At 38.6% G+C, this 17,342-nt stretch overlaps 2 protein-coding genes across 2 annotated transcripts; one reads left to right on the plus strand and one right to left on the minus strand.

Moving 5' to 3' along the window:
* Positions 1 to 1,281: 1,281 nt before the first annotated feature.
* IKZF5 (IKAROS family zinc finger 5 (Pegasus)) lies at positions 1,282 to 9,878 on the plus strand. Its single transcript, XM_009577173.1, has 4 exons — positions 1,282 to 1,348; positions 2,640 to 2,803; positions 3,094 to 3,276; positions 8,643 to 9,878. The coding sequence occupies exons 2-4, from the start codon at positions 2,671 to 2,673 to the stop codon at positions 9,584 to 9,586; spliced, it is 1,260 nt and encodes a 419-aa protein (XP_009575468.1). The 5' UTR covers positions 1,282 to 1,348; positions 2,640 to 2,670; the 3' UTR covers positions 9,587 to 9,878.
* A 5,150-nt stretch (positions 9,879 to 15,028) lies between these two features.
* PSTK (phosphoseryl-tRNA kinase) lies at positions 15,029 to 17,268 on the minus strand (the record flags this gene model as incomplete). Its single annotated transcript, XM_009577174.1, has 5 exons — positions 15,029 to 15,234; positions 15,448 to 15,541; positions 16,007 to 16,082; positions 16,530 to 16,728; positions 17,140 to 17,268. Coding segments are annotated over 5 exons (704 nt in total), but the record flags the coding sequence as incomplete, so codon positions are not given.
* Positions 17,269 to 17,342: the final 74 nt, after the last annotated feature.

The following is a 17,342-nucleotide window of genomic DNA, read 5'->3' on the forward strand; positions in this document are numbered from 1 at the left end:
TGTTCGTACACCGTCTGGTGTGGAAAGAGGGCGGCGGAGCAACCGGCAGTTTTCCGTGGCTGATGACAGGTCGTGGGGCTCGGCCCGGCAACCGCCGGCGCTGCGACTCCTCTTCCCCTCCCCACGCGCGGAACTCCTTGAGAAGGAGCAGGAGGGGCTTGGGTAGAGTTGAGGATCCTTCCTCCTTCGTTATGTCAATTTTAAGTCATTTGCACTGGAAAAGATGAGACTAGGGCTGAGAGACACCCCCCCTCCCCTTTTTTTTTCTTAATTCCTTAAAAGAAAACGAGATGCATACCTATGCTCGTAGTCGTATTATTTTATTCTCTTATAATTACCACTGTATAAGTTCTTACTGTGTGTGTTTTAAACTAGTGATTTTACTGTATCAGAACTATTTTCTTTAGCAGAATCCTGCACGCAAAATATTTATAACACCTTTCATCCTAGCACATCCTATAGCACTTAGACAATAAACTGAGTACACATCAGCGCTGTAATGCTGTTAAGTCCAGCACTTGCGGCTGTGTAGGAAATGAATAGCCAGTATTCTACCCGTCAGAGTATAAAGCTGGAGAAAATGTAGTAGAAAATTTTCTATGCAGAAAATGTTCTGTATAAGTAGGACTTGAGGGGCATCTGGTGTGATCAGCCCATTCCAGTGCATGAAACACGAGCTGGTCTGCTCAGGTTTCTAGCAATTAGAATTGCATTTACTAGTTTACAGTAGCGACATAGCAAGCATCTGATCTGTGTCATTCTTCCCTGAAAAGGAGAACTGATGGTTGTATATCTATAAAAAATACCATGTAAAATCACAAAAGGTTCTTTCGTGTGTACAAATGTAGAGGTGGTGCTTAATTTATGGCAACTTACCTACGTTGATAAAAAAAAAAAAGGATGAATGTTTTCAAATTAAATCAATGAGGTAGAGAAAGGAAGTTTTATGCAGTTGATCCCCAAAATAATGTCTTTTCCCCAATCAGATTTTTAAAATTTTGTGTAATTTTCTTTAAAAACTAAGTGTCATTATAAAAGTAATCGATCAAATAAGTTTTTGTGCCTCACGCAAAGGGATACACAGATTCTTCTGTGAAAATATGGACCTTTAGCATTGTTTCATGTTGAACCATTCAACATTTAGAATGGTTTAATTTTAAATTGTTATTTCTTATTATTATAATTTGGTGAAATTTGGCCTGGTCAGGACTCTACATTACATTGTCCTGTTTTTCTCTTCCATATCTTTAATTCGTGTCTTGATATTTTTGTTTTATTGCAGGAGACACCAACAAATGGAACACAAATTAACTTAAGCCTACACGAGGCTGGTGACACCTGAAAGAGGGTAGGGAATACTGATACGTAAAGATGTGTTCAAAACTAACTTAATGGTGATAATAATGGTAGTAGTTGAGGACACTTAGGTATGATGTGAAAGGACATACTTATCTGGATTCCAAAAATGAACTAATGCTTGTAAATAACTTTGAAAATACAGGAGAATGTGTTTAAATGTGTTCTTGAACTCAGGACTTGAGTTTTCGTAGGTCATCTAATGCTTTGTTTAGTAGCTATTAGAAAACAAAAAGATACTCTTATTGAAAATGTAGCATTATAAACTATTTCTGATAATAATCTGCAGGAATAATAATGTGACTGATTCATTGCCATCTTCCCAACTGAATCCTAAGTTCTATCTTCACAAATTCATTGCAAATTGAGACTCTCGACGTTTGTCATTTACAGTCCCAGAAAAGAGCATAACCGATGATTTGTAGTGAATATTTTTATTATTTCAATGCAAAATAATGAAATGGATTAAGACTTTTATGCAGGATAGGAAACTAAAATTTTGGGAGAACTGTGAAATACTGCTTTCTATAAGGCTTCTTTCTGTCTTTGCTAATTAGCGACATTCAATTTTCCCCACATTACAGTTGCCATAACTGACTTACCCAACTCTGGGATTTTTTGGAGCCATGCATTCACCAGAGAAACTGCTCAAATGATCAGTGAGATAAAAGTGGCTTTCAGTGAGATACACAAAGGAGTGGATGCAATCTTTGAAATGTTTTTGCTGGAAGTGTAATTGTTTTATTAAAACTTAGAGCAGTAGAGTGTTAGAACCTGTCTTTCAAAACATTTTTTTTTTTTTTTTAAGTTTCTTTCTTACAACCTATGGGGGCTGGGAGGAATAATGGAGCTACATTTTCTTTTTTTCCTTCCAGGGAAAGTGGAGAAGCTGTGCTCTGTGCTTTCTATCTGACTTGCTGGGAGTACATTTTGGAGCATGTTTGCTACTTAGCAGGGAACTGAAATTCAGGTACGATCCATTTTAAAAAAAAAAAAAAAAAAAAAAAAAAGAAAGGCAAGTTGATTTTGATTATTATGTCATTTTTTCCAATTTGATACTGTCCTTATGTTACTGTTGCTGAAAATGGTTTCCCCAGTAATATGTATTTGGTGATCTTTAATGAGTTAAAAATTCTAAAATTTTCAATTTGTGCATTGAGTCATGCTGTATGATAAAAGTAATCCTTCACTTAAAAAAAAAAACAAACCAAAACCCAAACTTGTTTTTATGAATGCATTCAAATTCAATGACACTTTTGTTTTGAAAATATTTTTCCTTCTAGGCACAAGAGGTTGTAAACGTAAAGAGTGAATATGGGTGAAAAGAAGCCAGAACCTTTGGACTTTGTAAAAGATTTTCAGGAATATCTTACACAGCAGACTCACCATGTAAATATGATTTCTGGATCAGTTAGTGGAGACAAGGAAGCAGAGACTCTTCAGGGAGGTAAGCTAATTTCAGTGCTGTCAAATTTTATTTTTTTGAGAATGACTGCACTGTTTACATTCCAGATAATTATGCAGACTACTATGACTGTATGGAAGCATTTCTGATAGTCATCTTCACATCACAAAAGATGTGTACATACCTTTGTTTTAATCAGGTTTTGTTCTTATAGTTCTGTATGTTTAAAGACGGAAGGCATACAAAAGCAAAAGATATTTGGCATATTCTCACAGCGTGATAGATAGTATCCCACTGATTCTTGACTGAAATCTCTGTTGCATTATTCACAGCTGGGACAGAAGGTGATCAGAATGGTTTGGATCATCCTTCTGTTGAAGTTTCACTGGATGAAAACTCAGGAATGTTAGTGGATGGGTTTGAAAGGACATTTGATGGAAAGTTAAAGTGTCGATACTGCAACTATGCCAGCAAAGGAACAGCACGGCTCATAGAGCATATCAGAATTCATACAGGTATGAAATATTCTGCAGAGCTTTGCTGTGAGGCATTGTGTTATTAACTCAATGTTATCGTTTGCATGTGAAGAGTTAGCATCTTCAAGCAGTGTGATAGTTCTTAGAGTTACTCAACAATTAGAACTGTTTTTTGTTTTTTTAATAGACTCTTTTTTTTAACGGTGTGCCATTTACCTATTTAAATTATGCAAATTCCTACTTACATTTATTATTGCAGACTACTGAATTTGAAGTAACTATATATGGGAGTAAAGTTTAGCATGAAGGCATCAGTGTAAATTGAAGGGCCCCAAATGTAACTTTTAGTTTTTCCTTGCTAATCAGAAAAGTGATGCCACATGGAGATTTGTAGGGGCTTTTCTTCATCTGTTATTTGGCTGTGAAAATATTCCTGTTTTTTACAACATTTTGGATGTGGAAGTACAAAACATAGTAATAAGAATAAAGTTTTCTTATTGGTAGAATATTCAAACGTGAGGGCATATCATCAAACAAGTGGTAATAACAGTAATGAAAGGAAAAAATACTTACTGTGGCTTGCTTAAGAGCATTTGCCACTGTTGGGTTTATAAAACTGAAAAGCAAAACTCGCAATAAAGGTTAGAATATCCTAAACTGTTCATGAAGTCAGCTCTGACTTCTTGGCAAATGAGAGAAAACAAACAAAAGGTCCTTGTAAAGTCTGACTTTGGTGCCTGCCGAGTATGTTACACTGTTACAGAAGACTTTAAGGCTGTTAACTAGAGTAATAAGAAAAAAAAAAATGTATTCTGCAAAAAATGGAAGTTTTTACAGGTTTCCAGTTTGGTATGGACTGTCCCAAAACTTTTAAGTGTATCATTTTGGTGGTCTTGGGTGGGTGGCATTCAGGGACTCACTTTGAAGGAAACACACTGTTGTAGCTTGGATGTAATTGTAGCTCTCTTTAGGTACAGTTATTGTTAGTCAGATTTTCACCTTGCTGTGAACCGTGGCTTCTACGCAGTAACTCCCCGGATGTATTTTGGGGAAGTCAGTGCTCCTTGCACTGGCCCTGCAGTGTTGGCTAGTGGCGTAATGGGACAGAAAATGGCAACCAACTAGAAATCAAAGAGTTCTGAGGTTCATACTGTGAAGATCTTGTAAATTCTGCTCTTGTGCTACCATGAGCTACCTCTGTGTGTAGCTGTTGCCGTTTTCAGATTCCCAGTGGAAACTCTGTGCAGTTCCAATAGTGGATAAAATACTGTGGCCTGCATTTGACACAGTGTTAATGCCATGGCTTGCTGCAGGTCTGCAAAGCAGCAATGTGTTTTGGAGCATTTTTTTGTCTAGTTTTTCATAAAGCAGTTACAGCTTCACCTACCATTTGCCTCATATGGTATGTGGACAACGAGAGATGTTTTTCTTTTAACAGCCTTACTCTTATTTCTGACCTTGTGAAATGAGGGTTATGTAGTGGGAGAAACTGTACTGCAGACTTACGCAGTTCACTGTAGCACTTTAGGATGACTTTTAAATGGTACTTAAAGATGTAGAAGTAACATAAACTTTAAAATGTCATGTCTTTTCAGTAGCATATAGCTATTGCCATCTAAAAACTTGCATGCCAAAGCCCACAGTTACTACTGGCCAGTTGTCAGCATGGGCAGATGGGCTGCTAGAGCTGTGACGGTAAACATAAACTGCTACTGGAAGAAGTTGGTATTATGTGTTTGCTGATTCTTGAGATATTTTTGATGGCTTTGGTGTGCATGGGGTTCCTCAAACAGAATGAGTGAAATAATGTCTTGTAACTTAATATCAAACGTCATAAATTTTAGACACACTAGAGAGCAAAAAATCAAATCTTCCTTCTTTAAGTATCAAAATGTGGGTATTGGTATAGTGTCAGCCTTCCTCCTCTTGCTCTAGGAACTTGCCTACCTTTTGTGTACTCTCAGATCTTAGGTTAACAGTTCTTTTTTGTTTTCAGAATGCTTTTTTATCCTGCTGCTACTTTGGGGAGTAGAGGTCACTAAGTGGCTAGAGGTAATAGAACAATACCAACAACAGATAATGAGCATTTCAGCACGGTTGTAGCGTAATATATACAAAAGCAAGAAAGATTCCAACCAAAAATTGGGATGCTGAGAAATGTCCTCAAAAATCTCTGATCCAATGGTCATTATTCAGAAGCAAACATTCCATGAGCTACACAAATTTGATTTTTAGGGTAAAGCATAATACTTTGGGTTTGTGTCTTGACTAACGTTTTGAGTTGTTTCTTATGGTTGTAGTATATGATATTTTTAGCTAGCATTATACCAGAAGAACAGAGCTTTACATGTGGTATGACTGTTGTTTCAGTGCTGCTGCAGGTATTCCCATTATCAGAGGGTATATGCATGATTCATTTGATCAAAGAATCTTTCACAAAGGTGCTAGGAAAAGGTAGCCACGTGGAAGGCACGTATCACTCTACTGCAAAATCATGCAGCCTTTTTGTTTCAGAAAGCTAGCTAGCGGTGAGCGAGGGATACAGGGGATGTCAGCCTACTGTGTATCAAAGAGCTTCAGCAGTTTGGACACACCTTCACACAGTGAACGCTTTATAGCCAGGTATTGTGGTTTAACCCCAGCCAGCCACTGAGCACCACGCAGCTGCTCACTCACGCCCCCCCAGGTGGGATGGGGGAGAGAATCAGAAGGGTAAAAGGGAGAAAACTCATGGGTTGAGATAAAGACAGTTTAATAGGGAAAGCAAAAGCTGCGCGCGCAAGCAAAGCAAAACAAGGAATTCATTCACTACTTCCCATCGGCAGGCAGGTGTTCAGCCGTCTCCAGGAAAGCAGGGCTCCATCACGCATAACGGTGACTTGGGAAGACAAACGCCCTCACTTGAATGTCCCCCCCTCCTTCTTCTTCGCCCAGCCTTATATGCTGAGCATGACGTCATAGGGTATGGAATAGCCCATTGGCCAGCTGGGCCAGCCGTCCCGGCCATGCTCCCTCCCAGCCCACCGAGCATCTGGAAAGGCACGGGAAGATGAAAAGTTCTTGACTGGAGGAAACATTACTTAGGCACAAATAAAACATCGGTGTGTTATCAACACTATTCTCATACTACATCCAAAACACAGCACTATACCAGTTAATAGGAAGAAAATCAACTCCATCCCAGCCAAAACCAGGACACCAGGTTACTGGTTCAGGCATGTCTGATGCCTAATGAAATACTAGTAACTCTACAATGATAACAGTTCATTTCCCTATACCAATCTGTTCAGTTTTATAATATAGACAAGAATCTCAGGCTGCCAGAGGCCTTTTTCTGTGTAGTTTCCCCTTTGCCTTTTCACAATACATTGCATATCCTTAATTTTAATACAGCACTGAGTGGTGTCCTGATGGTGACATTTTGCCATTACCTGAACGGCTCTTCAGAAAGCCCCGCTTTCTTTCTTTGTAAGAGACAGGGGACTGCAGAACGAGGAAGGGTTAGTTTGGTTTGATTTTCTTGTTTTTTTTCACTTAAGGCTAAGGAGATCTGAGACCTGAGTGTAGTTTTGCTCAGAAGCGTGGTGGGGGAGTGTGGCAAAGGGCCAAGAGATGGATTGCATGGGCTATGAAGGCTCAGAGTGACTGAATCAGCATTAAAATAGGGAATTGATAGCTGATTAGTAGCCTCGGAGCAATGTAAGTAAACAGATAATGCATCCTGGATAACACGCAAGTGCAGCAAGGTATCTGCCAAGGTAATTATGACCCAGGCATGAACATGCAGCCATTATTAAGTACTTACTGCAGAATTAACTTCATGCTGAGTCTGACAGCAGTATAATTAGTAGTTCACCAGCTGTGTTGTGTTAAGGGCATGCAACATGGGATGCAAATCTTTATCACTGTGTAACCAGTTTAGAATGAAATAAGACTGTTCAGATTGTCAAGTTCTTTGTGAATGCAGGGAGTTTGTCAGTCTTTTTACATTGTTGTTTGTACCAAATCTCCAGGTCTTTACACATATGTGTGTGTGTGTGTATATCTGAATACATATATGTGCTTATGGAGAAATCATGGTTTCAGTTGGTGCAACTAAGGTACTTAGAAGTAGCACAAAAATTGCTTTCTTTCCTCTCAAAGAGCCAGTGATGGGGGGGGGGGGGGGGGAAGGAATCTATTCAGTATCCCAGGTTGTGATTCCAAACTGTGGGATGCTCAACATGGGAAGGACTTTCTGTGTCAGTCACATGCCACCTTACGGGGCCTGTACAGTGCTTGCAGTGTAATAGTGGCCCTCGCTGCGTTCAGATCTCTGGCTTCTACAGTTGTTCCAGATGGATTTTGAAAGCCACAAAACAGATGTATTGCCTTGTATTTAAAATAGTAGAAAATGCTTCAAAAAAACCCATAAAGGCTGAAGAGAAGGAGCCCACTCACATTTTTTTGGAGTTTGTCTTGCTGTATGGCAAGAGAATCAGTTACACAACAGTCATTTAGAAATTGACCTGGCATTCTAGATAGGAAGATAAGATGATGTTTTATTTCAGCACCTGAACGTGCATCAGATCCTTTATGCATGTCTAGCATTGCAGACGTGGATCTAAAAACTCCTAAAAGATCAGTCTATGAAAGGAAAATCAAAAGTCCCAAAGTATTGTGTTGCAAATGTGTTGGCCTGTAATCATGTTTGAAATTTTTCTAACTACTTTTAAAAGAAGTTTTACTGTGAATATCTCTAAATATCATTTAATAGAAGAGCAAAGTTCTACCTATCAGAAAGGAGAATATCTGGTCCTATCATATCTGAGAGAGCACATAGCTGTCCAGGGATTAGTTGGCTTTTGTTTTCTTTAATAACTCCTTAGCCACAGGATCCTTTTTCAAAATTCAATTCTTGGGTGGATGCATGTTTACATGGGATATTTAGATAACAGTTCCAGGATGTTTAAAAGTAGGAATGTTTGGAAGATATCGAAAGGATACCCTCCCTCAATATTTAAACACAGTTATCATTAAGAATGATTACATTTTGGTGGTACAGACATTCCTGTAGCCCACTCTTCATGTGCATTATAGGTGAGGCAGAGTTTGGATCCAGTTAAGAGCACCACACAAACATCATTGCATTCAGTCCTTGGCATCATTGCTGCCATTCCGAGTCAGGTTATCTGTTATGCTAATTCTGGTCACATTTTTTTCTTATGCTTACTATCACTTGGGTGAGGCAGAGAGGTCTAAATTTACTCCACTCTTCCACCAAATACCCAGCTAAACTCAAGACTAGCAGTGACTCTGAAGCTGAATGTTTGAGTAGCAGCTCCCAGTTAGCTACTTTCTGTTCCATGAAAAGCCTTTTTCAAGCACTCTGAGATGCTATAGTATAATCTATTTTAATTTTCCAGGTGAGAAGCCGCACAGATGCCATTTGTGTCCCTTTGCATCAGCTTACGAACGTCATCTGGAAGCTCACATGCGATCGCATACTGGTGAAAAACCATACAAATGTGAATTGTGTTCCTTTCGCTGCAGTGACAGAAGCAACTTATCTCACCACCGCAGACGCAAACATAAAATGGTGCCTATCAAGGGTACAAGGTCTTCCCTAAGCAGCAAGAAAATGTGGGGGGTTTTGCAGAAGAAGACCAGCAATTTGGGGTACAGCAGAAGAGCATTAATTAATTTGAGTCCACCTTCCATGGTGGTTCAGAAACCAGACTACCTTAATGATTTCACTCATGAAATCCCAAATATCCAGACTGAAGCGTATGAGAGCATGACAAAAACAACCCAGAGCAGTGGGTTGCCGAGAGATCCACAAGACCTCATGGTAGATAATCCTTTAAACCAGCTCTCTACGTTAGCCGGACAGTTATCTAGCTTGCCACCTGAAAACCAAAATCCAGCCTCTCCTGACGTTGTTTCCTGTCAAGATGAAAAACCTTTCATGATACAGCAGCCTGCTGCACCTGCAGTAGTTTCAGCTGTGTCAGCAAATATTCCTCAAAGTTCATCTCCAACCAGCCCAGATCCTCGGCCTACACACAATCAAAGGAACTATAGTCCCGTGGCAGGTCCCAGCAGTGATCGCAGTGCCCACACCAGTACTCCCAGCATAAGTAACAGTCAACCAAGTACTCCAGCTCCAGCTCTTCCTGTTCAGGACCCTCAGCTCCTGCATCACTGCCAACACTGTGACATGTACTTTGCAGACAATATCCTTTATACTATTCACATGGGATGTCATGGATTTGAAAATCCTTTTCAGTGCAACATATGTGGGTGTAAGTGTAAAAATAAGTATGACTTTGCTTGCCATTTTGCAAGAGGCCAACATAGTCAACATTGATTGAGAACATGCTTTCATTTAGTTTTTTAACATATTACAGTATATTTTTCATACTTGCTGAAGGAAAGCTTGCACATTCCCATAAGGAATCTTCACATTAATCAATACGACAAAGGAGGCAAATTTATTTCTGTGTTGTCGTAAAACTTGCCAGGGAAATTTTGTGTAAGATGTGGTTGATATTTTATATGTAGCCTTTTAAAAAAGCCAAGAGAGTGCTATAAGAATTGGAATGCATTTACATGTTTTGGTTGCTAAATTTAAGTTGCTTGCACTTAATCCCAATAAACATTCTACATATGTAGAAGCAGAGCGTGTGTCCTGAAGCATAGGATGCAATTATCATACTATTTACTAGGCAAGACAAAATATATTAACCATAAAATATGAAAGGTTAATGCAATGACACATATTGCATTTTGGAGACGCTTTGGAGACATACTTATCCTTAAAAACTTACCTAATCCAAACTGGAAAAACAAACGGAAGCAACTTCCACATACAAATTCAATTTGATGTAAAACTTGCTTTAATCTGATGAAGGTTAATAATAACTTTTTGCTTAGTATAGCCTAAACTCTTCACGCTCAGGCTCAAACACTAATTTAACTATTATTTTTAAAACTCGTCACAAAACTAGAAGATAACAGGTTATTGTGAATGAAACTGGTAGAAAAAATGAAAGAGTTAAAAGCTTGTCATTCACTAGTTATACAAAGGAAAAATTAAACGTGACAGCTTATTTTAAACTTCACTTACCAAAATTTTACATGTCATTCTTTTTAAAAGGAGGTAATTTTTAAACAGTCATAATAAAGAGCTTGTACAACTAATATATATTCCGTGAGATTTTTAACTGCCTTAAACTAATTTGTACAGATATTTAAAATTTGCACAATTAGACTTCTGTCTTCCTGATAGAAGTTCTAATAGAAACAAACAAGAGGTTTACAAATTAAAAATAATTTGTTCAGTTTTATCTCGGGCCAAGCTACAACTGGTAGGTTGCCTGCATGTGTTTGAAAGTTGTATAATCTGCTTTATTGTAAACTTCAGCTAACTTGGAAGTTAGTTTGTCTTGTTCCCTCCCCCAAATCTGTTGTCCTTTTGGTGTGCTGGCAGTAAGGGGAAGGGCTTCTGGGTTTTCTGAACTGTTCATGTGGTAGGCAAAGGAATACTGGCTGACAACGTTTGAAGTCATTGTAATTAATATTGTAGGTGGCAAATGGTGACTGAAGATGTACATGAAGTCCATTGCACATGTTTTTTTTTTTTTATACTGTACATCTTACTTTAGAAGCACCTAGCCTAACGGACAGGCACTTTAATATAAACCTAAATAAAACATCCTAGCAAAACGAATAAAAGCTCTTAATATGCTACACAGGAATCTGTAATGTTTCAAAAAAGTGAAGAACTGTTACTTTTCACATATTTAGACATGCACTTTTACCTTAGTTTGTCTTACTTGAGACAAATCAAAGCTTCCCTTATATATTCCCCTTTTACTATCAGCAAAACATGGCAGCAAATGTTTTGTTAAAAGCAGGAAGATTACATTAATGTTTGGCAGGTGAGAGGTTGGAATCTGAATAGCAAATGTTTGGCTTATTCAAATTTATATTGTTACGGGAGCTAAAGCTTTCTGAAGCCAATGGAAAAACTTACAATGATTTCAGTGTAAGATCAACACAGGAAAAACCACCCTTCTGAGAATTTTAGAAGTAATTTTGGCTTTAATGAGTTAGACATTTGGGAGCCGAATATGTTTCTCTCTACCTAACTTACCTACTGTTGAATTTTCCATGCTTAAGTAACCAGTTGAAGGAACTGGATTCTTGGCTGCACGTAGTCGTGTAGTAATACGCCATTGAAGTATTTCCGATGTAGTGAAGACAAATGATAACAGACTATCACTCCTAAAAATGTTTTTGGTTTCAGGCCTGGTTCAAAATCCATTTCAGTGGACTTGTAAAACAGAATGTAATTTCCATTTTTCATAATGACACTCTTTATAATTCCAAAATATCTTTGTTGCTTTATACTTTTAAGATTTGTTTTATAAGTAGAACTGCAACTCCATATGCATAAACATACAGAGTCCTTTATTTTAAGGACTAAAAGTTGACTGAACTGGAATCCAGTTGGAAGTTACTGCTTCTGGACAGGTTTTGTAATATGACGCTTCCAGTCAAAGAGTAATGTAGAAACGATAGCTCTCTTTTGATCACCTATTGACACATTCTAAAATCTAAATTTGGCTAAAATACAATGTTAGAACTACAAATGTTACTGTTAAAGACCATTACAATTAGTAATTTGTAGAAGCCATTTTCCTTGCCTTTTGATAGGTGATACAAACTTTTATTCCGAGGCTCTAGCAACTCCAAGGAAACTTCTGAAATAGTGGTGCTCCAAGGAGCACCTTCCAATACTGAATGATGCAGATCACAGCAGCCAAGTTCTCCTTGGTTTGTAGCTCCAGCCTTTCTCCCTCTTGGTATCAGTAGGGAGGTTAACTCCAACGTGCACAGATGTTTGAGATTTCATCCTTCCATTCCATTTACGTGGTTTCTGATCCATTAGGACTTTCATTGGCAGTGCCTGTAAACATCATAGACTTTTCTTTTTGTGTAGGCTCATGATTTGGCGATTTGGAAGAATGACTTCTGAACCATGATGCCCCTGGGCGAAATTTTAGGTAGGGGAATAGTTAGGTCACTAATAGAGGTAGCTGGTAGCAAGAGGAAGCCTGCATGGTCTTACTGAAAAGAGGCCCTCATTTAGGCGGGGATCCTCTGTTGCGGGGGAACGTATGTTCTTAATAATAGAACTCAGTATGAAAAAAAATTCTAACCCCAAACCTTGCAAATTGTTGTTTAGAAGTATTTTAATACTGCTGACTTAATACCATTGTTTCTGCTTCAGAGTACCCAAGGAAAATAAAATTACCTTGAACATCTAGAAACTGCTGAACAGTGATAAAACTGTTTTTCCTTCTTTCCTTGTGCAAGCTCCTGTTTGCAGGGGGGATCCTTGGGCAGCAGCAGGCTTTGGTGTTCATCCCGTGATTCTGCAACCAGATCTGTGGGGTGGGTCCCTGCTGACGCCCTGGTCCTTCACACAGGGTCACCCTCTGGATGAGGATTCTTAATTTTTCAACGTAATACTGTGTGTTCAGTTGTGCCAAACAGTACCCTGACTATATCTATTTCCTTCTGTCTACTGAGTAGGTTTGGAAGGTGTATTTTCATATTAGCTTTTCATAATTTTGTATGTACTATTTACTATAATTTAAAGACCAGAATTAGTACTGGAAAATTGTTTTAGAGTATGATCCTGATGATTCCCATGCACAAGCAGGCCTTACTCAGAGTCGATGAGGGATACTTATCAGGAATTGTGGGATCGAGTCCTCGGTTAGGACTTTTCATACTGAGTTCTCCATGTGCTACGCTGCACTAACTTGGTTTTTTTAAAAAACCAAATCCTTATATTATAAGGTGGTGACTAGCATTTTAACTTGTATTAACAGGGAAGTTTGGGAATGAGCTGAAATTTTTCCATAGCTTGACTCTGTTAAGTTCTGTAGTTGCAAAACATTAACTTTGTGGATTTTTGTTTTTATTGTAATAGATTATTTCACAGATTTGTTGACATTTTTAACATGCACTATTTATAGTACTCTTAATACAAACTTACTATTTTGAGACTGAATATTCCAATGGACATGCAAATATTAGACTGAAGATCTTGGTAGATTATCTTGGTTAATACTTAAACCAACTGTGAAGCAGCTAATAGGGACAAATAGTTGTTTTTTCACAGATACAATGTTTAGATGAAGAGGATTTTGACATAAAATGTTGATTGGCATTTTAACATAAAACTCAGTGCTGGAAGACACGTTCCAACAGTGTTTCCTAGCAAAATGATCTGTTGCTATTTGTTTTGTTCCAGAATGTTTGGGGGGTTTGCTTGTTTGTTTTTTGTTTCTTTTTTGACGAAGGGAATGTAATTTAGAAGTCTTCACTGGCAAGTTTTCTATTAATTTTAAGCTTCTTTGAAAATTACAGCAAATGGATGTTCTGCTGCAGGAAATCTATCTCCTGCAAAAATTTCATTGAGTTTGTGTATGTGCTTCTAAGTACCTGCTTTGTTAATAATATGTATTTCAGTGTAAAGAGCATATTTTGTATGCAAAAATGAAACCTGCTAGAGTTGTAAAATAAATTTTATTGTGTAGTGAATGTTTTCAGATGACAAGGTTAATTCTGAAATAACTCTACTATATCTAGTGTAGTTCATGTTGTGAAGCTTTGCTTTTGTAAGATATGAATAAAATAACACTTTCTAATTAAGTCTCATGTTAATTCTTCTTAATTGCATATGCTTCAACAGCTGGAACCGGTTAACTGCTTATGACCAGCTATGGTCTAGATGTGGTAAGGCAAGTAAGTTTACCTTTTGGGTAAGCAAGGAACAGTGCATTTATGTTTCAGTCTGCTTAATTTGAAAATGCAGGACATTCTTTTACTCCTTTCCACTGTTAATCTTGCACATTTGGTCATCTTCCAAATTCTTTGTTTCCTCGTACTCCTATTCCCTTATCAAGAGTGCTTCTATGTCTGAAATCAGAGTTTTTATCATGGCGAGGTGGTTGTCACTGCTTATGGAACTTCTGTGTATGTTGTTATTAGCAACTTTGAAGGCAGTACCAAATGTTAAGTTCCTTTGGACATTGGAGTTAATCCTACACACGTGCGTACGTGCATGCAACTCTCAAGAGCCTTAATTTAACTGCATCTCAAATTTCTTGTTCTTTGCAAGGTTTCTGTCAGGGAAACAAGCAGAGAAGCCACGAGCTTGATCTAAAAAAGGGACTTGGGAAACTGAAGCGGGACTTGGATTAAGCTTAGGTGCTGACACCCTGACTTTGGATGCTGTAGTTCATTGTCAACCCACTTCATGCTTGAAGTGCTGAACTCCATCTCGCTTCTTGTTTTTATACCTTCCCAGGCACGTATGCTCTGGAAATGCTCAGCTACCCGCTTGACAGAGCAGAGCAGGTCACCAGCCAAGGTGCTCTTCAAAACCTCAGCTGGAGGAGGCTCTGGGAAAGCTGATCCAGCTTAAAGTTAGTCCTGCTGTAAGCTGGAAGCGGGACTAGATGAATTCTAGGTGTTCCTCTCAGGGTAACTTTTCCTATGATTCTGTGAAATTTAAAATCTAAGGATGGTTTGTTGTTGGCTTGATCTTCAAAGTCAAATACAGTGCAGTAGGCAGCATTTCTGTCCCTTAATATGGAGAGAGGAGCTACAGATGGCATGAGCCGCCAGAGAAGGAAGCTGTATCTCTCCGATGTTGTCAGCAGTGCTGCTGAAACAGTACTGCAGTTTAAACTCTTTGGACTCTTAAAAAACACCAACATTCTCTATGTCATTATTTTAAAATATATTTATTAACTACATTGGTTGCCTCCTCTTGGAATGAAGAAATTACACTTGTAGCAGGGTCAGAATATTCATTTTGTATGCAAATTTGGTTTTTCAAATCCTTTCCTTGCCGCAAGTCTTCCAAAAATTGTGCTTTGAGTTTGTTGAGTTCTTCTGCCAGGCCCTTCATCTCACTTGGGAGCACATTTTTATCTAAAAGAAAATTAAAACAACTTTTAACTTCATGCTTAAAGACAAAATTTACAGACTTTGACTCACATTCTACAAATAACCTTGACCAGAGTTCTGGAGGCGACTGCCTCAGTCACACCTGCAGGGCTGGGATTCCGTAACAATTCACCCCCAGGGAATCTCATCGGTTTAGTCCTATGTTGCCAGCTAGCACCTAGAACATGCTACATGTACCTTTTGCGTCCTTCATTGCCTGAGAGATGATGCGCCTGCATGTCTGATCGGCCTGATGGGCAGTGCTGGCTGCACAGATTGCTCGATCCGCTTCCTACCCAGGGTGACCAACAGAAAGAAAGAATACGTGCAAACACATTAAATTTGATTTAGACTCTCATTGACTTTTGAAATACTCTTTGAAAACAAGTAACACGTCAGCAGCAACTCCGTGACTGCCGCAGTGCGCGCCTGCTCCTTTGAATTCGGAGGCAGGTACGTGTGTGACATTAGGAAGTGAACATTATTTTCCCCAGTGTGATGCGAGAGCTTTCTTTTTACTACTGTAGAACATATAACAGTATTCTTAAAGGTGGTTCAGTGGTTTAACTTACTAAGGTGACAGAAGTACCCATTTCAAATAGGATTACTTTCCCGTATATGCTTTTGCAATCAAGAAACGCACTAGCTATTTCTCAGTTCGTATCATCACGGTGTTCTGAATCCAGTTCAGGAATTACTAACTCGCTCATTCACCGTCAGCTGAAGGAGCTGTGACTGTGAAGACAAGCAGCGCTACCTTTTGCTCAGCATCTTCCTCGTTCTGCTTCACTGGATTTTCCAAAGCAGTGGCCAGCAAACTAATTATCTGCTCACTAAGAAAACAAATACAAGAGTAAACCACATTAATCAAACAGTTTCACTGAAGATTTTTCTTTCATTTTGTAATGACACCTCATCACAGAAAAAAAACGAGTTTTCAGTTAAATTTATGAGACAATCAATGAAATAATCTTTATACAGCAAGTTAGATGAAAACCAATTACAACTAAAACTACAGCCAATTATTTCCAGTCTTAATGTTTCAGATAATCTACATAAATTTTTAACAACAGTTTAGAAGTGCAGTTAGGTTAACTCTGCACAGAATGATGGCTGCGAGTTCCCAACCACTGGCATGTATTGTGCGTAACTGACTGGCTTCCAAAAATCACCATACGGAACATTTTTTACATACTGTTTAGATACAGTAAAAAGCTTCTACCCACTCGTTTATGAAAACAGTACTTAGTGAAAACCCCAGCGTTAATCCAGTAGCATACTTATCCTCTGAAGTGCAATCAAAACTTTTCAGAATGAGGCTGTTCTGTTCCCAAGTGTTTTTCTTGAGATCTGGCATTTCTATTTTTCTTGCCATTAAACATATTGTCTGGTCAGGTAACGGATGACTTCTTAGACGATTTCTCTGCAAGCAGCATTCAAGTGGACACTCTAAAAATAACTGACAGAAGCTCAAGGAATCTAAAAGAACATAAACAGACAATTTTACCTTTAAACTGTTCAAGTAAAAATTTCTGAGAGCAACGTGCACGAGAAAGGTTTTACGTGAATAACTTCTACACTAGTTCTGAACCTAAGAAGAATACAAACCTAAGAAGACTACAAACCTAAGAAGAATACAAACCATTTTACCTTCAAGACTGCTCAAGTAGTAATTTCTGAGATCAATATACATAAGAAAGGCTTTAAGTGACTGCACTATTTCTACTAATACAATAGTAAAGTTAAGTTGATGCTTACTATACTGCAGGAACCTAGCAATTAAGAATAACAAATGTTCCGATGGAATGTTTAAAATAAAGGCCGTTAAAGAAAACTGAATCTTCTACACAGCTGAAAACGTTCTTACGCATAGGAACAAAGAGTAATTACATTTGCGAGCCAGCTGGTACACCTCGTATCTCATGCTCCGATAATAAAAATTGTCATCCAAGATGAGGTAGAGCGGCCTAGACGTGGCTGCCTGTGTCCAGCAAGGGCCTGCTCCGGGGTGACCTTCCGCTGCGGAGAGCAGCCCCTGCCCGTGGCAGCAGGCCAGGAAGCGCTCCCAGGCCGGCCGGGCGCCGGCGGCGGGG

This window comes from Fulmarus glacialis, unplaced genomic scaffold, assembly GCF_000690835.1.
Source record: "Fulmarus glacialis isolate BGI_N327 unplaced genomic scaffold, ASM69083v1 scaffold33914, whole genome shotgun sequence".
NCBI classification, from domain to species: Eukaryota; Metazoa; Chordata; class Aves; order Procellariiformes; family Procellariidae; genus Fulmarus; species Fulmarus glacialis.